This window comes from Peromyscus eremicus, chromosome 14 (assembly GCF_949786415.1).
Source record: "Peromyscus eremicus chromosome 14, PerEre_H2_v1, whole genome shotgun sequence".
Taxonomy (NCBI): domain Eukaryota; kingdom Metazoa; phylum Chordata; class Mammalia; order Rodentia; family Cricetidae; genus Peromyscus; species Peromyscus eremicus.
In genome coordinates, this window is record NC_081430.1 from 30,686,222 (window position 1) to 30,711,984 (window position 25,763).

The 25,763-nt window shown below is 39.9% G+C and overlaps 2 protein-coding genes across 2 annotated transcripts; both read left to right on the plus strand.

Moving 5' to 3' along the window:
• The first annotated feature begins 305 nt into the window (after positions 1 to 305).
• On the plus strand, positions 306 to 3,253 carry LOC131924585 (uncharacterized). Its single transcript, XM_059279874.1, has 2 exons — positions 306 to 471; positions 1,788 to 3,253. Exons 1-2 carry the CDS (start codon positions 306 to 308, stop codon positions 2,843 to 2,845), a joined length of 1,224 nt encoding a protein of 407 aa, XP_059135857.1. The 3' UTR covers positions 2,846 to 3,253.
• Positions 3,254 to 3,266: 13 nt separating this feature from the next.
• On the plus strand, positions 3,267 to 4,277 carry LOC131924586 (protein NYNRIN-like). Its single transcript, XM_059279875.1, has one exon. The coding sequence runs from the start codon at positions 3,267 to 3,269 to the stop codon at positions 4,275 to 4,277; it is 1,011 nt and encodes a 336-aa protein (XP_059135858.1).
• The last annotated feature ends 21,486 nt before the right edge of the window (positions 4,278 to 25,763 follow it).

Consider the following 25,763-nt stretch of genomic DNA (forward strand, 5'->3'; position numbering starts at 1 on the left):
GGTTAAAGCTTTGAAGTTTGGGGATAAAAAGCATCGGTCTTTTTTTAAACTTTTTATTTACTTATGCTTTGTGTCTTTCACATCATGTATCCTTATCCCACCCATCTCCCCTCTATCTCCTTGCATCTGCACTCTGATCCTGCAACCTCCCCGGCCAAAATAACTGAATAAATAAATAATAAATAAATACATAAATAAAACAAAATAAAATTTAAGGGAAATCTTGTCATGAAAGCTGCAGTGTGACACAGTAAGTCATGCAGTAAACCTCTTTATCAACACGTCTTTACATCATGCAGGCATTCATGACGAAGAATCGTTGCTCCGGTTTGAGGCCTCTGATCTCTACCATTCCCATTGATGCTCGGCAGTCACTGGGACTCTTCCTGGTTATCCTGTTGCTGCCTTGTGCCATGGAGATCATGCAGCTCTGGTTCTACAGGACCACCCCACTCCAGGAGATCACAGAAGGTGGTGAATGTTGGGGTGGGCCAACACATAATCCTGGTTCTGGGCCTGGGTAGCTGCAGGGTTGGGTAGCTTGCCAGCTCTCCCCTGTCTTCACCACCAGGGTGAGCTCTCCAGCATAAACATGTCTTTTTTAAACAGTAATAATCTTAGCTTTCTTATTCCATCTTGTTCTTTTCTCATTTTTAAAATTTTATTTATTTATTTATTCATTTTAATCTATCTATCTATCTTTCTATTTTGACATCACAGAACAAGCTGAGGCATCTGGTAAAAGTCTATGCCTGATATTAGAAGTGAAAGACCCCGCTTATAGCAGGCTTTTACTTAGCATAAGAAACACCATTCTGTGAGGCAAGTACCAGAAAAACAGGGCGTCCTTGGCCTAACTGCAAAATGTACGTTTAGATAAACCACTTGGCATAAACCGTAATCAGCCAGCTGCAAAAGCCTGGGACCAAGGAAACACCCACCCTGAACACCCGCCCTGGGAGAGAAACCGTTGAGTCAAAATAAGATATCTATGGTTGGCCACTTGGCCTTGGGGAATAAACAGTTGGGCTGGGAAAGCACCCCCAAGGCCAAGTCAGCCACACACATCAAATTTCCGAGAATTAAAAATATGTCCCCAAGTTCACCCTGGCCTTCTTTGAATCAACCAATGGGAACCCTGTAACTATGCTTCTCGCTTCTGTAACCGTGTCTCTGCCCCTGGGATCCTATAAAAAGTCCCCTTTACCCAAGGAGGGCGCGGAAGTCCTCCTTGAGACTTTGTCGCCCCGGGTACCTGTGTATCTGAATAAACCCTCTTGCTGTTTGCATCTGATCTGTGGTTTCGGTGTGTTCCTTGGACTTGGGGTCTCTCCTGAGGGAAGATCTCCTCTGGGGGTCTTTCATTGGAGGTCCCACCGAGATTAGAGACCCCTCCCTGGGACCACCGACCCACCATCAGTAGGTAAGCCAGCCGGCCTTGGTATATGTCATCCCTGTCTTGTCTGACTGTTGCTTGTTTGTCTGCGCGCATCTGGTAATCTGTCTGTGGCGGTGGGGCTGAAGGAGCTGACGAGCTCGGACTTCGCCCACCAGCACCCTGGAAGACGTTCCACGGGTGTCTGAAGTCCCCTCAGGGGCACGGTTTTTCGGGGCCACTCACGTATCCGAGGGATATGTGGTGTTGGTAGGAGATGAGGGGTCCGGACCCTCGCACTCTCTTTCTGAGTTTTTGCTTTCAGTTTGGAACCAAAGCCGCGCAGCGCGTGTTAGCTTTATTTGTGTTTGTCTGTCATTTTTCGTTTTCTGTTTAACCATTCTCTTCCTAGAAACAGCCATGGGACAGATTGTCACCACCCCCTTGAGCCTCACATTTGCCTCCTCCCTTTACCCTGTTCTCCCACGAAAGGATCCCCCTAAGACCCCTGTCCTTCCCCCTGACCCCAATACACCTCTTATTGACCTCCTGACAGAGGACCCATTGCCATGCCCGGGGAATCGGGGACCAGGGGAACAGGCAGCCCCCGCAGCGGCACCAGAACCACCGGCGGCCCCCGCACATCCTCTACAGGGACAGCGGGAGGATGAGGCTCAGGCTCCCTCCCCAATTGCGGATGAGGCTCCGGCTCCCTCCCCAATTGCCGGTCGCCTCCGAGGAAAGCGCAACGAACCAGCCAAAGAATCCAGAGCCTTCCCCCTCCGAGAGGGCCCCAATCACCAGCTCCAATACTGGCCATTTTCGGCCTCTGATCTTTACAGCTGGAAGCAGCATAATCCTCCTTTCTCTAAGGACCCTGTTGCCTTGACTAACCTGATTGAGTCCATTTTAATGACCCACCAGCCTACGTGGGAGGATTGTCAGCAGTTATTGCAGACCCTCCTGACGGTGGAGGAGAAGCAGCGAGTCTTCTTGGAGGCTCGGAAGCAGGTTCCTGGAGACGATGGAAGACCCACCCAATTGCCTAATATCATTGATGCAGCCTTTCCCCTCACCCGCCCGAACTGGGACTTCGTGACCCCAGAAGGTAGGGAGCACCTACGTCTCTATCGCCAGTTGCTCTTAGAGGGTCTCCGGGGGGCTACTAGACGCCCTATCAATTTGGCTCAGGTTAGAAATGTGATCCAGGGAAAGGATGAGACGCCGGCAGCATTCTTGGAAAGACTCAAAGAGGCCTATAGGATGTATGCCCCGTATGATCCAGAAGATCCAGGACAGGCGCCAGGCGTCATCTTGTCTTTCATCTATCAGTCAAGTCCAGATATAAGGGCCAAATTACAGAGACTAGAGGGATTGCATTCGTTCAGTTTGTCAGATTTATTGAAAGAAGCAGAGAAAGTGTTTAATAAAAGAGAAACTCCCGAAGAGTGGGAGGAGAGGATGTGGTAGAAACAGGAAGAAAGGGATAGGAAACGTCATAGAGAAATAAATAAAGTCCTGGCTGCTGTAATATCTCAGGGACAGGGCAGAGAGGGAGTTAGGATGGGAGATCAAAGAAGGATACCGCTTGACAAAGACCAGTGTGCTTACTGCAAAGAGAAGGGACATTGGGCTCGTGACTGCCCAAGGAAACCTCAAGGGTCTCGGAGAATTAAGCCAAGGGCCACGGACCTCCTCAATCTGGAGGATTAGGGAAGTCAAGGCCAGGAGCCCCCCCCCCCGAGCCTAGGATAACTCTCAAGATTGGGGGGCAGCCAGTAACCTTCTTGGTGGACACCGGGGCTCAACATTCAGTCCTGACTCATACCGGAGGCTCTCTCAGTGACCGCACAGTTTTGGTCCAGGGGGCCACGGGTAGCAGAAGGTATCGATGGACCACCGAAAGAAAGGTTCAGCTGGCATCTGGACAGATTTCATCTGGTTTACGGATGGGAGCAGCTTCCTCCAAGAAGGAGAACGGAGGGCCGGAGCAGCCGTCACCACCGAATCAGAGGTAATTTGGGCGCCGCTGCCACCCGGTACATCGGCCCAAAAGGCAGAACTGGTTGCGCTAACCCAGGCCCTCCGGATGGCGGAAGACACCTTTTCAGGATGGACAGAGGCCTTCCCTACCAAGAAGGAGACCACTAACGTGGTAACCAAGAAACTCCTGGATGACATCTTTCCCAGGTATGGAATGCCCCAGGTATTGGGGTCAGACAATGGGCCCGCCTTCGTCTCCCAGGTAAGTCAGAAGGTGGCCAGGCTATTGGGGATCGATTGGAAACTCCATTGTGCATACCGCCCCCAGAGCTCAGGACAGGTAGAATGCGCGAATAGAACCATTAAGGAGACTTTAACCAAATTAACGCTTGCAACTGGCACTAGAGATTGGGTGCTCCTACTCCCACTAGCCCTTTACCGAGCCCGGAATACTCCTGGGCCCCATGGCCTCACCCCGTTTGAGATTCTGTATGGGGCTCCCCCACCAATTATAAATTTCCTTCACCCTGATATCTCCTCTTTTGCCACTAGCCCTACCTTGGAGGCGCACCTCCAAGCCCTCCAACTGGTACAGAAGGTGATGTGGAAACCCCTGGCCGATGCCTACCGGGAACAACTGACCCGCCCGGTGGTGCCTCACCCATTCAAGATTGGGGACTCTGTCTGGGTTCGACGCCATCAATCCAGGAACCTAGAGCCGAGATGGAAAGGACCGTACACCATCTTGTTAACAACTCCCACCGCACTCAAGGTTGACGGGATAGCAGCTTGGGTCCACGCGTCGCATGTAAAGGCTGCCAAAGAACTCGACGAAGCTGAGAACACCGAGACGTCTACATGGAGGATTCGACGCTCTCCAAACCCACTAAAGATAAGACTCGCCCGTGGGCCCCCTTAATCCCCTTGATAGCCCTCCTGACAATAGGAGGGGCATCACCAGAGAGCCTGTTTCCTTAACTCTAGCCCTGTTGTTGGGAGGGATCACCATGGGGGGAATCGCTGTGGGGGTAGGTACGGGGACTACAGCCCTCATGGAGACCAGTCAATTTAGACAACTTCAAGCAGCCATGCATACTGATATCCAGGCCCTAGAGGAATCTATAAGTGCCCTAGAAAAATCCCTTACATCTCTATCTGAAGTTGTTTTACAAAACAGGAGAGGGTTAGACATCCTCTTTCTACAAGAAGGTGGCCTATGTGCGGCCTTTAAAGAAGAATGTTGCTTCTATGCAGATCATACTGGAATAGTCAGGGATAACATGGCTAAATTGAGAGAGAGATTGAAACAGAGACAACAACTATTCGAATCGCAACAGGGATGGTTTGAAGGATGGTTCCAAAGGTCACCCTGGTTCACCACCCTTGTCTCCACCATTATGGGCCCCCTAATCATCCTCCTGCTCATTTTAATATTTGGGCCATGCATCTTCAATAGATTAATACAATTCGTCAAGGACAGGGTTTCTGTTGTCCAGGCTTTGGTCCTGACCCAACAATATCAGAGGCTAAGACAGTCAGAAATGGAGATGACCCCTTATTCTCCATCCTAAAATGAAAGATTCCATTTTGGGACCAGAAGAAAATGGGGGAATGAAAGACCCCACTTATAGCAGGCTTTTACTTAGCATAAGAAACACCATTCTGCGAGGCAAGTACCAGAAAAACAGGGCGTCCTTGGCCTAACTGCAAAATGTACGTTTAGATAAACCACTTGGCATAAACCGTAATCAGCCAGCTGCAAAAGCCTGGGACCAAGGAAACACCCACCCTGAACACCCGCCCTGCGAGAGAAACCGTTGAGTCAAAATAAGATATCTATGGTTGGCCACTTGGCCTTGGGGAGTAAACAGTTGGGCTGGGAAAGCACCCCCAAGGCCAAGTCAGCCACACACATCAAATTTCCGAGAATTAAAAATATGTCCCCAAGTTCACCCTGGCCTTCTTTGAATCAACCAATGGGAACCCTGTAACTATGCTTCTCGCTTCTGTAACCGTGCCTCTGCCCCTGGGATCCTATAAAAAGTCCCCTTTACCCAAGGAGGGCGCGGAAGTCCTCCTTGAGACTTTGTTGCCCCGGGTACCTGTGTATCTGAATAAACCCTCTTGCTGTTTGCATCTGATCCATGGTTTCGGTGTGTTCCTTGGACTTGGGGTCTCTCCTGAGGGAAGATCTCCTCCGGGGGTCTTTCAGAAGGTAAACTCAGATCAACAGGGGAATAAACTAAATATAGAAAGTCTTTATAAATTTATTATAAAGGTAAAGTTTGAGTTTATGTTTTCAAGAATACTCATTTCAGTAGATGTGGTTGGATAAAACATTAAAAGCTTTAAAAGACATATGAGGATATAGACATGCTTGGAAGTCCCAGAGCATGTTTGGAATGCTTGTTTGAGATGTGAGACTTGTAATCCTTTGTTGGAATAAAGCTATAGTTTTGTCAAGAGAGTGAGTAATCTCCAAATCTACAGGATTTAATACCAAAAAAAAAAAAATGTTTCTTTTTTGTTTATGCAACATTGGTGCTAAGACAGTTCTCTTTGCAGTCATTCAATGATGCAGTAGAAGGAATTTACTATCATTATTAGATCTCCCCTCTGATTTCACAACCTCTGCAGTTTGGGTGAAAGAGACAAGTCATCAATTACTTCTTTTCTGAAAGCCTTTGCCAAATTTAATCACACAGCTTCTTCTATATGCAAGGAAAAGTCATGAGTGAGCTGTGAATTTAGATAATTCTTAGCATTCAGCTGTTACTGCAAGTATTGTCTTGTAAGAGCTTGGAAACACTATCAAATATTTCCTCTAGGTTAAAAAGACTGCAGGGTTGGAGAGTTGGCTGGAGGTTTAACAGAACCTTTCTTCTTGTAGAGGATCAGAGCTCAGTTCCCAGCACTGAACACAGGTGGCTCTTGGGCTCCTGAAACTCCAGCACTGCAGGATCCAATACCCTCTTCAAGTCTCTCTTGGCATGCACACACACACACATGACATGTGTTGACATAGTCACACATATTGAAGCAAAATAAATGTTTAATAATGAAAAGATTAGTAGAAGGTCTTTCTTGCCTTTGAGATATTGCTACACAAACTAGTTTGCTTCTCCTGTTTACCTAGATTAATATTTATTGCAATGTAAAACAATGAAGGCAATAATTCCAATGTGAGGTGCTCTCAGAATCATGGGACAAGCAGATATAAAATGAACACATGTCTGCAGTTGACTTACCTGTGGTACACTCAGAGGAAAATCAGAATTATTTTCTGGATGTTGACTTTTCTTTACAACAATACAATCTCTCTCTCTCTCTCTCTCTCTCTCTCTCTCTCTCTCTCTCTCTCTCTCTGTGTGTGTGTGTGTGTGTGTCTGTCTCTCTGTCTCTGTCTCTGTCTCTGTCTCTCTCTCGCTCTCGCTCTCTCTGGCTCAATCACTCTCCTTCTCCCTTTCTGTCTCTCTATCTCTGCCACTTTCTTTCTCTCTCTCTCATCTGTGTGTAAGCAATGTTAAGAATGGTAAGTCTAATGGTTATCAATATAGTATCTAAGAATATAATAATCAATGTGCACGCAAAGAATCAACTGTTATCTATGGTTTTATTTTTATTATCTTTTCATTGATAAGTGGAAATTAATGGGCCCTGAAAGTACAAGTGTTCTTAAAATACCTATGACCAGTATTTTAAAGATGGAATACTAAGTAGTATATATTATTTTCAATATATTCATTTATTCTCTCTTTTTTAGGAGAAATTTTGATGGAATTTGCTACTGCACAGCTGTTGTTTCCTATCAGTAATAATTATCTCTTTGTAAAATCCAATCTGTTGTTACTGTAACCCTAGCCATTTCACTAAACCAGCTGCCAAAAAGCTACTATGTAGCATTTTCATGTTTATTTTTGAACTGGTGTGAAATATATTCTTCCTGATGTCAGCATAATTTATTTTTATCTCTTGTGTTGTTTTTCACTTACCTGTATGTTGCCTCTCTGGAACTCCTATTTTCATTTCATATAATATTTTTTTCAGAATTTGGGACTTTATTGGCTTTGTGCTTATAAATATTAAATGTTTTATATACCTCTGTCCACCGGTATCATCTTTTAATAACATTAATTGTGGACAAGACTACGGACAAGGAAGAGGAAGCTGGCCATGATACTTTAGGACAAATACTTTTCACTCAGGAAAAATAAAAACAGATTTAGGAGATGACTAGACCTTAGAACAGAAAAAACAAACAAACAAACAAACATAACCCCACTATTTCTACCGAATAAAGGAAAAAATAGAGAGAGAGAAAGGCAATCCTGTGGAAATCAGCCTGGAGGTTAGTCAGAAGCCTAAAGAGTAAACTACCACATGATCCAGATATACAACTTCTGGATATATACCCAAAGGACTCATAGTCTATTATAGAGCTGTGTGTTCATCTGTGTTCTTGGCTGCACTAATCACCATAGCAGAAAATGGAAATTGCACAGATGTCTATCAGCTGATGATAGCTGAATAAAAATATGTTACTTCTAAAAAACTGTTCAGTTGTAAAGAAAGGTAAAATTATAAAATTTCCAGAAAAAAAAATGTATAGAAATAAAAAAAAAACAAACAGAAGCAATGCTGAGTGCAGTCATCCATTCTCTAAAAGACAAACACAGCATATCCTCTCCCATATGTGGAACCTAGCTGTGGATTTTTATTTTTATATTTTTAACTTTGAGTATCTGTAGAGGTCATTAAACAGGGCTTAATGATAAGGAAAGTAGAATATAAGTGATATGAAACAAGAGGGACGGGATTACTGGCAATACTGTGAAAATCAGTATGTGGAAAGTTTTAAGTGCATATTGGGTTGGGTAAAGAGGATAATTATGAAGGGAAAATGGTTAAAAGGGGTTATGAAAAATATTTATGAAAAACTATATTTTATAAGCTAAATAAAATATATAATTAAAAAATAAGAGTTTGGAAGCAGTTGCTTTGTGTGGGTGTTCAATATTGCTTCCAAAAGGCATGCATCATTAAATAAAAATCCTATAGGTGATGAGATGGTTACTTATGATTTGTTGATCAGGGAGGCCTCAGAAGTCACCAAAATGATATAGGATTTGGACATTACTCTTGGATTCACTTATTTTTCTATTGCTGTAATAAAACACTATGCCCAGAGCAACTTATAGAAGAAAGCATTTAATTTGGCTTACAGATTCAGAGCGATAGCATTCATGATGCCATAGTGATGGAATGGCTGAGCGCTCACATGCTGATCTACAAGTAGTAGCCACAGAGAAAGAGTCACACTTGGAATTATGCAAGCTTTTTAAAACCTCAAAGCCTGCCCCCAAAATCACGTCTCTTCTAACAAGACTCTACATTCTACTTCCCAAACAGTTCTACCAAACTGAGACCAAGTATTCAAACATATGATCTTGCAAACTGTAAAGAGAGGCTTTTCTCTGTTCTGCCTCATCCCATTGCCACTCTCAAATAAACACACTGAGGCTTATATTAATTACAAATTCTTGACTGGTAGCTCAGGCGTATTATTGACTAGCTCTTACACTTAAATTAACCCATAATTCTTATCTATGTTTAGCCACATGGCCTGGTACCTTTTTCAGTATGACATTTGCATCTTGCTTCCTCTGCTTCTGGAGGATGACTCCTGACTTTGCCTTTCTCCTTTACATCATTCTCAGTTTGGCTTTCTTGCCCCAACTTCCTGCCCAGCTACTAACCTGTCAGCTTTTTATTAACCAATGAGAGAAATACGTATTCATAGTGTAGAAAAGAATTGTTTCACAGCAGCAAAGACCATTCTCATTTAAACTATCACATTGATGTCCACCAGAAGTAGATGATAAAACTATATTCCTGAAGAGACCATGTACTTTGGTTACAAGGCAGAGAAAAATAAAGCTGTTACTGAAACAGACACTTCTTTTCTAGCTAGCTTTCATAGTACCAAAAGATACAACATAGGCTGTTGTCAGAAAAAAAAAATGTATCTTCAACATGCTTGTGTAGCAGCTTCATCTAAAGCAGTCCATCTTGGAGGAAATCTTGCTAAGACTCAGGAAGTTAAAAGGAAATTAAATAATAGGATATCCCAAACTTTATTTAGAATACTAAGAATCTAAAGGGAGGGGAAGTTTTCCATACATCAGGGAAGTTCCATAAGTTCATGAAGTAAACGACTCAGTAGCTTCAGCATATACCTGAAACTGACCCAGATCTCTAGACATCTATCTCACCAAACATATATTAGCAGTAAGGACTGCCAGGAGACATTCTCAGACAAGACAAGCTACCTGAGAGAGGCTCAGACACACTGAGCTCCTTGGGAAGGGCACTCTCCAATCTCCTAAGCTGACTGCAGGTTGTGCAGTGTACTCCACGTTTCCAATTTGGGGAGCTGTCACTCTTGCCACAGTTAGCTATTAGTGATATTACTCTTCGTGAGTTGTTTCTGCTCCTATAAGTAACACCTCACAGATGTTCTTATAAGTAACACCAATAAACTCATTCCTTTTTCAACTGGACTTCAACGTTATCTTTACTTTGGACAGTTGCCAGTTCATTTTCTTTTTTTTTTTCTTTTTTTTTTTTTTTTTTTTTTGGTTTTTTGAGACAGGGTTTCTCTGTGTAGCTTTGTGCCTTTTCCTGGAACTCACTTGGTAGCCCAGGTTGGCCTCGAACTCACAGAGATCCGCCTGGCTCTGCCTCCCGAGTGCTGGGATTAAAGGCGTGCGCCACCACCGCCCGGCTCAGTTCATTTTCTAAGGTGAATAGACATTTGTTTTTATTTCACCAGGGATAGTGCCAAACAACACAGTCTTATCCAGATGTGAGCCCTATAATATCTATAATATCAACCTGCCAGGAAAAGTATGTTCAATAGACTAATAAATGGCATAAAAGCTTTCTAATTAGATTTTAGGCTCAATCCACAGGAAAGAATTCAAACATGATACTGCAAAAAACCCATGGATGGGCAGGTCAGATGCCCTGAAGAGGACTTACTTCTGTTGCTGAGGTAAATGGACCTTTTTAAACTGTCTTCCAAATATTTGTTCATGCCTAAGAATGCATTTATGGTGATATTTTATTTGTACTGAAATGTGACTTGTATGTTAATAAATAAAGTTTCCCGGGGGTCAGAGCTATTAGCAAGCCATAGCAAAAGCTGGGCGGTAGTGGTACATGCCTTTAATCTCAGCTCTTGGGAGGCAGAGCTAGGTAGATGTCTGTGTGTTCAAGGATACAGCCAGCATTGGAGACACACGCCTTTAATCTCAATACCAGCCATAGAAGACGTGGAGGTCTGTATAGACAGGCAGTGACTAGGAGGTCATGTGGTTGGGTTTACAACCAATGAGAAGGCAGAACAGAAACAAACTCCATGTAGAGTTTCTTCAATGATAATTATCCTTATATGAAGTAAATTCATGCTACCAGAAGCAGATGTGTCTCACTGTAATGAAAACCCTTAAGTCAACAGAACATTTTAAATGCCAAATTCTATAGGTCTTTGAAGTGATTGAAGATCATTTATCTATCTAAATTATACTCTCTGTATGAGCTTGAAAATATGCCTAACATATCTACAAATTTGATTGTTATATGTGACCAACTACTAACTTATGTTTCTTGATTATCCTAAATAGTTTATAATAATAGCATTCAGAAACTAGAACTTTACTGTGAATTTTTAGATGAACTGTATAAGTACAATACCTTAAACAAGAGTAAAAACATATATACAGTGTAACAAAAATAATTTTAAATTTGTAGCAATATACTATATTCCCCTAAATGATAACAAACATCCATAAAACCACCAAATAATCAAAGACTACCTGTAGATAAATTTCTAAACAGTCTTATTAAATAAGAAACACAGAGCCAAATACAGAGGTAATAGCCAAAAAGATCAGAGAACTAGTGAAGAGCCACGACTACCTTAGCTTACCACCTCGCTGTAGTTGCTTCCCCAGAGAGAGCTTCTTCTTGTCTGACTTGTGTTTTTGTTGCTTTTCTGTTCTGCCTTCTCATTGGCTCTAAGTGCAGCCACTTCTTCATCACTGCCTGTCTGTACAGACCTCCAGGTCTCTATGGTTGGTACTGGGATTAACGGTTCATGTCACCATGCTTGGCTGTGTCCTTGACCACACAGAGACTCTGCCTGCCATGTGATCAGATTAAGGGCATGTGCTCTCACCGCTTGACTTCTGCTTATGGCTCACAATATGACCTCTGATCTCCAGGCAAACTTTATTTATTAACACACAAATAAAATCATATTTCAGTACAAATAAAATATCACCACAACTACCCACACACACCCCAAATACTTGTGCTGGGGATGTCTTTCTGTATGCTGTGAATATGTTGTTCTGATTGATTGATAAATAAAATGCTGATTGGCCAGTAGCCAGGCAGGAAGTATAGTATAGGTAGGATAAGCAGAGAGGAGAATGCTGGGAGGTAGAAGGCTGAGTCAGGACTTGCCAGCCAGACACAAAGGAAGCAAGATGTAAAAGTACCGGTAAGCTACAAGCCTCATGGCAACTTATAGATTAATACAAATGGGTTAATTTAAGATATAAGAACTAGATAGCAAGAAGCCTGCCATGGCCATACAGTTTATAAGTAATATAAGTCTCTGTGTGTTTACTTGGCTCTAAGTGGCTGCGGGCACAAGTGGGACTGGAGAAAACTCTAACTACACAGTTGGGTCTGTGGCATCATTTTCTCTAGACTGCTTCCTATTGTCTGTGGGTTAAGGCATTTTTAGGGGTCTCTGATAAAAATTGTGATAATGGCCAAGTCCTGGTATGATCAACTATAACCTTTGTTGATAGATAATCACCTGTCAAGTTTCAGAAGGTCTCCCTTGATCAAACCTGACTCATATTAATCTGAAACAAATCCACAGACTCTTGTTTTCTATGGAAACAAAAGCAAAACCTCTTCTTGAAAGCATTTTTTACTTCCATTTGACAAACACATTTTTTTACTTCTTTTTTAAAGTTAAGATAGCCCTAAAGTATCTAGGTCCATTCAATTTTGTAGTCCTGTTCATGATCCCATGTCTCTTAGACCTGTTATTTGCTTACCAATAACCAAAATTTTAAAATCAACACAACACATAGGATCCAGACTCACTGTGTATTTCCCATATCTATGTAGCTTACTTTTTTATATTACTTTACTTATCTATTAAAGACTTTACTCTTATTTTTAAATAATTTTTTTTCTTTCTATGACTGTCCATGCCCTTTTTCTTTCTTTCTTAAGTCTATGCACATTGTAAAATATGCTGAAACCTGTTTAGAGGTTTTTTGTTTTTTGTTTCCCTCTGGACCTCTTTTATTGCATATCTTTTAGTCCTTTTTGACATTGTACGCAAACTTTAAATTGCTAAGATGTAGCTGGGTCCTCTGCATGGCTCTATGCACTGGCTCAACCTGCTTCTGGAGCAGTGAAAGCCAAGCCTAAAGCCCAAGGCCTGGTTGAATGTGCATGCATGACCATGAGCAGTATTCAACCTTCCTAACTATGGAAGCCAGTACCTGCACTGCCACAAATGTTTTTACTTAGCTTGCCACTTCTATTTAGTGCTGCTCTGCCAGCTGAACAGCAGCACCCCTTAAAGTACGCATGTTTTCTTTTTTTCTTTTCTTTGTCTTTTCTTTTGTCAGCTTTCTTGGGCTTCACATGGAAATTCGGAAGCCCCTAATTAGCACACAAAAATGTAATTGCATTTTTTTTACCTCTTTGGGCTCTTTACTCTTTTGTTGTTTAAGTGGGCCTACCACAAACTCTCAAATAAATCACACAGAGGCCTATTCTTACTTATGTATGCCTCGCCTTAGCTTGGCTTGTTTCTAGCCAGCCTTTCTTAACATATTCTGTTTATCTTTTGCCTCTGGACTTTTATCTTTCTCTATTTCTGTATACCTTTCTTTACTTCTTATGCCATGACTTGCTATTAAGCTGGGGGGCTGGCCCTAGAGTCCTCTTCCTTCTATGGCTCCTAAACTTTTCTTCTCTCTTTTTCTTTCTATTTATTCTCTCTGCTTGCCAGCCCCACCTATCCTTTCTCCTGCCTGGCTAATTGGTTGTTCAGCTCTTTATTAGATCAATCATGTATTTTAGACAGGCACAGTGACACAGCTTCACAGATCTAAACAAATGCAACATGCAACATACCTTTGATCATTACACAAATGTTACACAGCATAAACAAATGTAACACATCTTAAAATAATATTCAGCAACACAGGTATGTACAGATAATGTGTGTATGCACTAATTTATCATACCAGAAACTCATGTTAAGCATGTAAGTCATATATGTACAGGTGAATCAAACAGGACAAGAGTATGCATATCAAAATATCCTAAATCTATACATATCAGACTTGTATACAGCACAAACCACCTTCACATTTATATCACTCACACCAACCCTACTTGCCTCACTGACACTCAGTGATAGAGATCTGAAATCCTTAACCTTCACATTGCCTGGTCTAGACATGTCTAAGATTACATGGATTCTTATTGTACTTTGTAGCATGTTTATTTAAAGAAGATTTTTGTTGTCTGCTAGTAATGTATAAAATACTTTAACTTATATGTTTATATATTTAAATGCATATCTTTATTTTATATGATTTTTCATAGTTGCTTTGCAATATATCAACGTCTAAATGTATTTAGACATGATAAATATAAACAAACCTCTTTTCCAGTAGTTGTCATTCCTCAATGAAAAGCAGCTAAATACTTCTATTAAATTCTGACAATGAGGTTAGCCTTTAACATTATGAAGAACTTTACCACAACACATGATATAATTACACTTTTTACAAAGTAACATTTGAATAACGAAAGTGATTAAGTAAAACTTTAAGTTCAAAATATGCAGTATTTTGCACAATGTCATCATATATATATATATATATATATATATATATATATATGAGAGAGATATGTGTGTGTGTGTGTGTGTGTGTGTGAACAAATGTGTATGCCTATGTGTTTATACAGGTGTCCTGCAAGTGTGTGCACTTGTATCTGGAGGCCAGAGGTCTGCATTAAGCATATTCTTCAATTGGTTTTCATATCTTTTTTCATTGAAAATAGATTGTTTTTCTTACTTAGTATATCCTTATAATTTCCCCTCTCTCTCCTCCTTCCAGTTCCTCATCACCTCCCTCCCCCTTCAGATCTACTTCCCTTCTATCTCTCCTTAGAAAAGAATAGACTAATAGATAAGAACCAAACATGACAAAATAAACTGTAATAAACTGTAATAAAATGAGGAAAAAAAATTCGTACTGATGTTGGAAAATCAAACCAACAGGAGGAAAAGATTTCCAAGAGAAGGCAAAGGAATGAGGGACCGGCTTATTCTTATAATCAGGAGTCCCATAAATACTAAGCTGAAAGCTATAATGTATATGCAGAGGACCGGGTGCAGACCCGTGCAGGCCCTGTACTTGCTGCTTCTCTGTGAACTCATATGTGCCTTGCTTAGTTGACTCAGAGGGCCTTGCTGTTCTCCATTCCCTCCGACTTTTACAATCTTTCTTCCCCTCTTCTTTGGGATTCCCTTAACTCTGAGGGGAAGGTTTTGATGGAGAAATTTATTTTATACACACTCTGGGCATAACGTATGCCTATAAGTCTCGCTTATGGTTTCATATTCTGCCAGAAGAAGACTCTCTGATGATGGCTGGATAGGACATTAATAGATGAATATGGCAGAATATCATTAGGATTCATTTTATTAGTTTTGTTTTATATTTTAGACCAGCAAAGTTTGGTTTTACCATAGGTTTTTTTCAGCTATATACTCTGGTTCTGTGTTCCTCAAACACTTTCTAGTATGGGTTCCTTCTCCTCGGGTGAGCCTTAACTCAAATTGGACATTTGTTGGCTACTCCCACAAGTTTTGTGCCACTATTGCCCTTACAAATTTTGCAGGAAGTACAGGTTGTAGGTTAAAGGTTTTGAGTGTGGGTTGGGGGTCTATGTTTCCTTTCCAGTAGTCTGCAGAATACTTCCCTGTACCAAAGAGGCTAGAATGTGGGGGTAAATGTTCCATGTAGGCACTAGCCAGACTTCTCCATGTTCAGTGAATTGTGTGAATGTCATCCTCTACAATGCCCCTCCCCCACTGCTAGTTTGTAGAGAGCAACACTTTGTCTAAGCATCAGCCTGAATTGTTTGAGGAATTCTATGGGACCCTCTTGGCCCCATACTCAAGCAATGCAACCCAGCCCCACAACTGAAAGCCTGGCCTGGATACAAGAGATGGCCAGTGGAGACTCTGTTTCCCTCATTTCTAGGAGTCCTCAATAGGACCACCTTCATCAGTTCCAGGAAATATACACTGTACCAGGTTTCCACACCACCTTCTAAATGAACCTGTATTCCAGCGTTCATTTCAAGCACACTCTTCCTCCATCCCTTCTTCCCTATACCTAATCTCTCCCATTTGCATCTCCACTTGCCCCCAGCCCACTCTTGAAATCTATTTTATTTCCCCTTCCCAGGAGATCCAAGGTGTCCACCTTAGATCCCTCCTCTTACCTACCCTTTCTGTGTTTACAGATTGTAGCTTGATTATCATTTACTTTAACAGTCAATATCCACTTATAAGTGAATACATATCATATTTGTCTTCTTAGGTCTGGTTACCTCACTCAGGATTACTTTTTTCTAGTCTCATCCATTTGCCTGAAAATTTCACGATATCTTTTATTTTTCAACAGCTGTGTAATATACCATTGTATAAACGTACAACATTTTGTTTATCCATTCTTCTGTTGAGGGACATCAAGGTGGTTTCCAGTCTCTAGCTATTATGAATAGAGTGTTAATGAACATAGTTGAGTAAATGTCATTGTGGTAGGATATGTCCAGCAGTGGAATATCTGGATGTTGAGGTAGATCAATTCCCAATTTCCTAAGGAACCCCAATATTGACTTCCATAGTATCTATACAAGTTTGCACTCCCAGCAGCAATGGAGGAGTGTTGCCCTTGCTTCACATCTTCACTAGTGTTAGCTGTCACTTGTGTAGTTGATCTTAGCTATTATGACTACTATAATATGGAATCTCAAAGTACTTTTGATTTACCTTTCCCTGGTAGCTAAGAGTGCTGAACATATCTTTAAAAACCATTTCTCAGCCATTTGAGATTCCTTTGTTGAGAATTCTCTCTTTAGATCTGTATCTCTGTATCAAATTAATCAAATTATTTGGTTTTTTTGATACCTAGTTTACTGAGTTCTTTATATATTTTAGATATTAATCCTCTATCAGATTTGGAGTTGGAAAAATATTTTCCTATTCTGTAATTTGCTGTTCTGTCTTGTTGCTGGTATCTTTTGCTGTATAGAGCTTTTCAGTTTTAGGGAGGCACACTTATTCACTGTTGATCTGAGTGTGTGCACTATCTGTGTTATATACAGAAAGTCCTCTCTTGAGCCAGTGCATTCAAGAATTTTCTCCACTTTCCATTCTGTCGGGTTCATTGTGTCTGGCTTTCTGCTGATGTCTTTGATCCACTTGGACATGAGTTTTGTGTTGGGTGAAGAATATGAGATCTATTTGAACTCTTCTACATATCAGCATCCAGTTAGATCTACACCATTTGTTGAAGTTGCTGTATTTTTCCCAATCTGTATTTCTGTCCATTAATGTGTCTGTTTATGTCTTTGTCTTCAATTCAATTGATCTATGTGTCTTTTTTAATGCCAATACTATGTGGTTTTTATTACTATAGCTCTGTAGTACAACTTGATATTGGGAATGGTGAGGCCTCCAGCAGTTCTTTTATTGTTCAGCACTGTTTTAGCTGTTTTGGGATTTTTGTTTTTCAGTGTGAAATTGAGAATTGTCCTTTCAAGGTCTGTAAAGAATTTTGATGGGGATTACATTGAATCTATAGGACATTTTTACCATGTTAAGACTATAGATTTATGAGTAAGAGATCTTTCCATCATCTGGTATCTTCTTCAACTTCTTTCTCCATAGAATTGAAGTTTTTACTATACAATTCTTTCATTTGCCTGGTTAGAGTTACCCCAAGATATTTTATATTATTTGGGGCTATTATGAAACATATTGATTCCCTGATTATTGGTGAAATTATTTAGGCCACTCCACGTAGTTAAAAGGAGATTTATTTAATGGCGTAACTTACAAATTAAGGGATAGGTAGGTCGCGGGGTCTGGGGAAGGTGTATCACAGTCCAGCGGTGTTCTCTGGAGCTCTCCTCTGTCTACCTCCACCATCCAGCGTCCTGGAACCAAGCGAGCGTTCGCCGATCCGGATCTCGGGTCCCCAGGCGCCTCCCTTGGCCCCGCCTTGTAGGCGTGACAGTTGCCGAAGTCTCAATGGGGGTTGGAACTTCCAGAACAAAGCTGGAATGGCTACCCACTACACCTGATTTTTTTTCGTCAGTCTATTTGTCATTTGTATATAGGAGGGCTACTGATTATTCAGTTAATTATGTATCCTGCTACTTTGTTGAAAGTGTTTATTAGCTGTAGGAGTTCCCTGGTGGAATTTTTAGTGCCTCTTACGTGTACTAGCATATCATCCAAAAATTAGAACTTTGACTTCTTCTTTTCCAATTTGTACCACCTTGATCTCCTCCAGTTGTCTTAACACTCTACCTAAAAATTCAAGTACTATATTAAATAGATATGGAGAGAATGAATAACATTGACCTAATCCTGATTTTAGTGGAATTGCTTTGAGATTCTCTCTATTAAATTTGATGTTGGCTATCTGCTTTTTGTAAATCACTGTTATTATATTTAGGTATCTCTCTTGTATCTTTAATCTCTCCAGGACTTTTATCATGAAGGGGTGTTGGATTTTACCAAAGACCTTTTTATGCATCTAATGAGGTGATTGTGTATTTTTTCTTTCAATTTGTTTCTATGGTGGATTACATTTTCTGATTTTCATGTACTGAACCATCCTTTCATCTCTAGGATGAAGACTACCTGGTCATGGTGGGTGGACTTATTGATATGTTCTTGGATTCAATCTGTATTTTTAAAATGTTTTTCCTTTTCTTTCTCTCCTATGCTTCTTTCAAACATTATAACCTGATCAGTCTTCCCTTTCCCTCCACTATCTCCTGTCCTCCCTGACTCCTCCCCTCTCACCCAGATATACTCCTCCTCTGTTTCCCTTCAGAAAAGATTGGGATTCCCAGGGATATCAACACAACATGGCGTAACAAGTTTCAAACTGAGTAGGCACAAACCTTCATATCTAGACTGGAGTATTTTATTGATGTTTATAAAGGAAATACATCTATGATTCTCTTCTTTCTTGAGTCTTTATATGCTTTGGTTATCAGGGTATCTCTAGATTCAAAATGCATTGGGTGATGATTCTTCTGTTTCTATTTTGTTGAATAATTTGAGAAGTATTGGAGCTAACTCTTCTTTCAAAGTCGGGTAGAATTCTGCACTAAAAATCATCTAGCTTGGGCTGTTTTTGATTGGGAGATGTTAGTGACTGCTTCTATTTCACTAGCAGCTATAAGTCTATTTAAATTGTTTATCTGATCTTGACTTTAACTTTGGTAAATGGTATCTAGCAAGAAAATTGACCATTTCTTTTAGGTTTTGCAGTTTGGTGAAGCACGGGTTTTTAAAGTATGACTTAATGATTCTCTGTGTTTCTTAGTTATCTGTTGATATGTCACTTTTTCATTTCTGATTTTGTTAATTTGGATATTCGCTCCTTGTCTTTTAGTTAGAGGGCATAAGGGTTTGTCTATCTTGATGATTTTCTCAAAGAGCCAACTATTTATTTCATTGATTCTTTGTATTGTTTTCTTTTTTTTCTGTTATTGATTTCAGTGCACAGTTTGATTATTTCTTGCCATCTACTCTTCTTGGGTGAGTTTGCTTTTTGTGTTCTAGAGCTTTCAGGAGTGCTGTTAAGTTGCTAGTATGAGATCTTTCCAATTTTTTCCTCTTAGTACCTTCTTCATAATGTTGATATACTGTATATTCATTTGGATATTTTAATTTTTTAAATTTTCTTTTGACCCATTTTTCTTTCCATAGAGAGTAATTTCTTGACATCTATTGCTCTTGGGTTTGCTTACTTCATGTTGGATTGCAGCAGTGGTTGTCAGTCTTCCTAATGTTTCATTTGATACAGTTCTCATGTTGTTGTGACCCCCCAACCATAAAATTTATAGTTATAAATCATAATATAAATATCTGACATACAGGATATTTGATATGAGACCCCTGTGAAAGCATATTTCAACCCCCAAGGAGTTTGCAACACACATGTTGACAAATGCTAGTCTAGAGCTTTCCGGTGTGCTATTAAGTTGCTGCTATGAAACCTCTCCAATTTTTTTTTTTCTGTAAGCACTTAGTGTTATGAACTTTCCTCTTATCACCACTTTCATTGTGTCCCATAAGTTTGGGTATGCTATGTATTCATTTTCATAAAATTCTAGAAAGTCTTTAAATTCTTATTTCTCTTTTGATCATTTTTTTCATTCAGTAGAGAGTTGTTCAGTTTATAAGTTTCTGTTATTGCTGATATCTAGATTTAATCTTTGTTCCTGTGACAGGATACAGAGGATTTTTTTCAATTTTCTTGTATCTGTTGTGACTTGCTTTGTGTGGTCAATTTTGGAGAGAGTTCTATGAGGTGCTGAGAAGAAAGAATATTCTATTGTGTTTGGGTGAAATGTTCCGTAAATATCTGTTATGTCTCTTTGGCTTATAAGCCTGTTAGCTCCAATTTGTCTGTCTCTGTTTAGTTTTTGTCTAGATGACCTATACATTCATGGAAGTATGACACTGAAGTCTCCCACTATCAGTGTGTGAGGGTCAATATATTATTTAAACTGTAATCGTATTTCTTTTTTAAACTTGGTTACCCTTGTATTTGGAGCTTATATGTCAAGAATTGAAAGGCTCTACTGGTGGATATTTTCCTTGATGAGTATGCAATGTCTTTCCCTATCTCTTTTTATTAATTTTGGTTTTGAAGTCTATTTTTTTAAAGGCAGGATCCCTCATTGAACCTAGAGCTCATTTTCAAGTATTTTTCCAACTATTTTTCTTATTTCTTAGATTATTCATGTCTACCATGCAGGTTATTTTTTATTCCACACTGAGAAAGAGTCTCCTTTCCTTGTGTATTTGTATCCCTAATGTGTCTTTTTCCACATGGAGTATAAAAGCCCATTTCATGCTCTCAGAAAGATATTATTTTCTCTGATGCCCACAAAAAGAGTCTCTGAGAACAGTACAACTAACCTTGATGTGTGGACCAATAATAGAAGATATCAATAATAATTCATTACATAGAACACACAATTAAAAATACTCTTAATTAGATGATAGAGAAGAAAATGCCTATGTTGTATAGTCTTAAGCCATGTCTTTGAGAATGTCATGATAATACTTGTAGATCATAACTCTTCCATTTTTGTTGAACATAACTTTTAGAAAAGTGTATCTAAAAATTTTGGCAATGCTATTTCAATTCCTTCTTCAGTGTTTAGTTAATTTTCTGTTTCATATGCTCTTTGATTTCCTAAGAGGTGAAGTCTTCCAGCATGAAATCTATAGATATTTGTTCTGGGAAAGGATTCACTGGCTTGGAACAGGTTTAATTATATCTGTCACAACTGTTATCCTCTACAAACAATAAAATCTGAGACAGGGATAGATTTCTAAATTCAGATGACAAAAGCTATGAAAAACATAGGCATGCCATTATCATTGATATCACCTTATAATTTAAGTCTCTATAAAATATAAATACTCAAATGATAAGAAAAGGACAGAACACTGAGAAGAAACTACTGAATGAGCACACTTCTCAACAACTGACTTGAATACAGTTACCTGTGTCAGGATGGGATAAAACAGTAGACAAGGCCAATTCCATGCCAAGCACATTTAAATAATCTCAGAAAAAAATCCCCTTCAGAAAATTCATTCATGTGTTCATAAGAAATATACAGGAACATAGGAACTGTGAAAAACATCACTTCTGTGTAAACACAATCTCAATGCAGTGTCAATTATTCTTACATAGAGGAGGTTTCTATCTCAATGAACACTGAGCTTACAGTACAAGTTTATTAAACTTGAACGATTGGTGCATTGGAGAAAAGGAATTTATTGTTTTTGACTAATACATGTCTATGTTTTTGGCTTGTATATGACCTTGGAAACATGGGTGATACAATAGCCCAACTACAATAAAACTATTTAGAAATTATTTTCATAGGGCCAGGGGTAGATATTCTTCAGAAATTTTAGGATTAGCAGTGATAATGATAATTGCTAAAATTAATTATTTTTCTTTGTTGTAACATGGTTCCTTTAAAGTCAAAAATCAAGGAAACCATGCTCCATTTAACACAATATCTGATAATGACTTGGAAGATAGTATATATTTCATATTTTCTGACAGGTAAGTTCCCACTGGATAATGTAAGAAAATCCAAGACAATTGATATACAAGAAGGATCAAAACTTTTAAAGTTTGATGTGATAAGTGACCAACAAAAATAATTTACAAATCAAGAATGTGTGTGTCTTAGTTAGGATTTTTATTGTTGTGAAGAGACACCATGACCACAGCAACTCTTATAAAGAAAATATTTAATTGATGTAGCTCACTAACAGCTTCAGAGGTTCAGTCCATTATCATCATGACAGGAAGCATGGTGGTGTGGAGACAGATGTGGTGCCAGAGCTGAGAGTACTACATCTTGCAGGCAACAGGAAGTGGACTGACTGACTGTCCAGTATCCCAAGAGTAGGAAAACTCAAAGCCTGCCCCCACAGTGATATACTTCCACTAACAAGGCCATACCCACTCCAACAAAGCCATACCTCCTAACAGTGTCACTACCTATGAAATTAAGGGGACCAACTACATTCGAACTACTACAATATGTATGAACCACTAGTAACAATCAAGGCTCCTATCAAGAATCTGAGATGAAGGCTCATGTTTACTGTTTATGGATACTAAAATAAAGGGCAGGTCACCAAAGAATAACGAGTAATTCTCCATTTGTCCATAGGTATGTTGCTGAAATCCATTTCAAATCCCTAGACTACCCTTATTTGCAGTTAGGTATGGATGTATGCAACTCTTTAAAATGAAATGTCAATGGTAGTTTGTAGGGGCCCACAGAGCCTACTGAGTAAGGCCTTACTCAAAGTCAGAAAGTCTGAGCTTGCTTTGCCCAGCAGGGCTGCATAATAGGATGATTTGGCCAAAGGTGTGGATACCAGGTGTTTTGAAAGGACTACACTTGTTGGTACTTTATACCTTGATATTGGAAGGGGGAGGTCTTTTGTGTTTCCCCTTGCTGATGTATAAAATGCCTATTATGGAGTACTACTCAGCAGCAAAAAACAATGATATCATAAAATTTGCAGGCAAATGGATGGAACTAGAAAATATCATCTTGAGTAAGATAACCCAGACTCAGAAGGACATAGTATATACTCACTCATAAATGGATACTAGATGTCAGGGAAGGGATGGTAAGACAGCAATCCACAACTCCAGAGAGGCTAGCTAACAGGGAAAGACCTTAGAAAGGACACATGGATGACCCTGTGAAGGAGAATTAGATGAGATCTACATGAGTGGACTGGGTGTGGGGGGTGGTGGCAGAGGGCAAGGAGTGGGGGATGAGAACATAAGGAAATGGAATGGTCAACCTGGAGCAGGGACAGAGTGGGAGGGCAGGGAGGACATCATGGGAATAGGAAGAGGCAGGGTTCTGGGGAGGCTCTCAGGAATCCACAAGCATGACTCCAACTTAATCTGCTGGCAGTGGTCCAGAGGGTGTCTGGACTGGTGTACTCTGGTGACCAGTCTAGCAAATAGCCTAGCTGTCATCATAGAGCCTTTGTCCAGTGACTGATGGAGGCAGATGCATAGATCCAAGGCCAGGCACCAGGCTGAGCTCCAGGAATCCAATTGATGAGAGAGAGGAGAGATACTGCAGGTGAGGGACATCAAGATTATGATGAGAGGACTTGCAGAGATGACCGGCCACACTAGTAGATGCCCATGAACTGTGGACTGGTGGCTGTGGAGCCCCAATGGGACTGGACTAGGCCCTCTGGATATGGAAGATGGTTGTTTGGCTCAAACTGTTTGGGAGGCACCCAGGCAGGGGGATCAGGATCTGTCCCTGGTCTATGGGCAGGCTTCTGGGAATCCGGTGCCTGTGGTGTGATGTCTTGCACAGCATTGGTGCAGTGGGAAGGAGCTTAGACCTTCCTAGGCTCAGTGTGCTGAGCTCTGCTGACTCCCCATGGGAGACCTCAATTTGGGGGATGTGGGGATGTGGGGTGGCTCAGGAAAGAGGGCTGGGGGTTGGGGGAGGGACGAGGGGGGATCTGTGGATTGTATGTGTAGTGAGAAGAAAATTTCTTAAGGAAAAATAAAACAATAAAGCAAACTATGTCCTCCAAGTGAACTTAGAAAGAGAAATAAAAAGAAGGAAATTATAGGATTATTTAGTTTGTTAGCTGAAAATCTTGGCAGGTACCCAATAAACGTTGAATAGATGTCACCATATTTCAGTACCTTCTGCAAGGTTAGAGTTTTTACACTGTTGTTTTCAGAGGGATCATTTATTTCAAATATAACAAAAAGAAAACTAGCCATCATTCCATAATTTTTACCCGAATCATTAAATCTCTAGCACTTGTGCAAGATCAGAGCCTTGTTAGGCTCCTAAATGAGGGACACAGTGTGTTGATTTCAGAAAACTAAAGTTGAAAACCCCTAGACCTGTCACAACAAACTGTATCTTTAAGATGCATTCTTTTTATACACTTTTCCTTGTATGCATAGGTCTGTAAAAGAGATAAATATTTTAACACTATAACTCTATTATTGTTTGTAACCAAAGTGACTTTCTTGTTTTGTCCCATTTCCTGGACTTGAAATGTTCATTTAAATAAAATAAAACTTTATTAGTTGATATTTTGTTGCAAATTGTACAAATTTTAAGCTATCTCAATTAGTTTTAGTTTTTAGAACATATTATGAAAATGCTTGCATACACATTCATTTACATATGATAGAATATATATCATTTATTAAGTTTATGTCTTTTAGACAATGGGATATAAATTTATCAAATTTCCTATTTTATCATTGTGAAAACTTTCTACTAGTGCTGTTATTATTTTAACACTTAATAGAAATTTAAGTTTATTCTCAAAACTTAGAAAGAAGAATTAATTCTAAGATAAATTGAAGTAATTCCATACAATGCTAACTATGGAATCCAGGGACTAAAACATGTGAGACAGGAACTCCACCACAAAGTTGCATCTCTAGCTCCAGACAGGTACATTTGGACAACTGTTAAGAAGATATAAACCAGGGTCTGGGAGATGATTTAGGGCTAAGAGCATATACTGTTCTAGCAAGGCACAAGATCTTGGTTCACAGAACTCATGTAATCTTCAGTAACTCCAGCTCCAGGGATCCAACAACCTCTTAGGGCATTGAAGAAGATCCACATGCATGTGCCAGACACACATTCACAGAAATAAAACTAAAGTAAATCTTTTAAAGAAACTAAATCAGATGAGATCAGGCACGTTCAGGGTGGTATGGATCAGGAATACAGGGAACATACCTAAACATTAAAAAGGCAATTTACAGCAAGCCAACAGCCAACATCAAAGTAAATGTAGAGAAACTCAAAGCGATTCCACTAAAATCAGGAACAAGACAAGGTTGTGTGCTCTCCCCATACTTATTCAATATAGTACTCAAAGTTCTAGCCAGAGCTATAAGACAACATAAAGAGATCAAGGGGGATACAAATTGGAAATGAAGAAGTCAAGCTCTCACTATTTGCAGATGACACGATAGTATACATAAGTGACACCAAAAATTCGACCAAGGAACTCATACAGCTTATAAACAACTTCAACAATGTAGCAGGATACAAGATTAACTCAAAAAAATCAGGAGGCCTCCTATATACAAATGACAAATGACTGATAAAGAAATCAGAGAAACATCACCTTTTACAATAGCCACAAATAATATAAAATACCTTGGAGTAATTCTAACTAAGCAAGCAAAGGACCTGTATGACAAGAACTTTAAGTCCCTGAAAAAAGAAATTGAAGAAGATATCAGAAAATGGAAAGAGCTCCCATGCTCATGGATAGGTAGGATTAACATAGTAAAAATGGCAATCTTACCAAAAGCAATCTACAGATTCAATGCAATCCCCATCAAAATCCCAACACAATTCTTCACAGACCTGGAAAGAATAATACTCAACTTCATATGGAAAA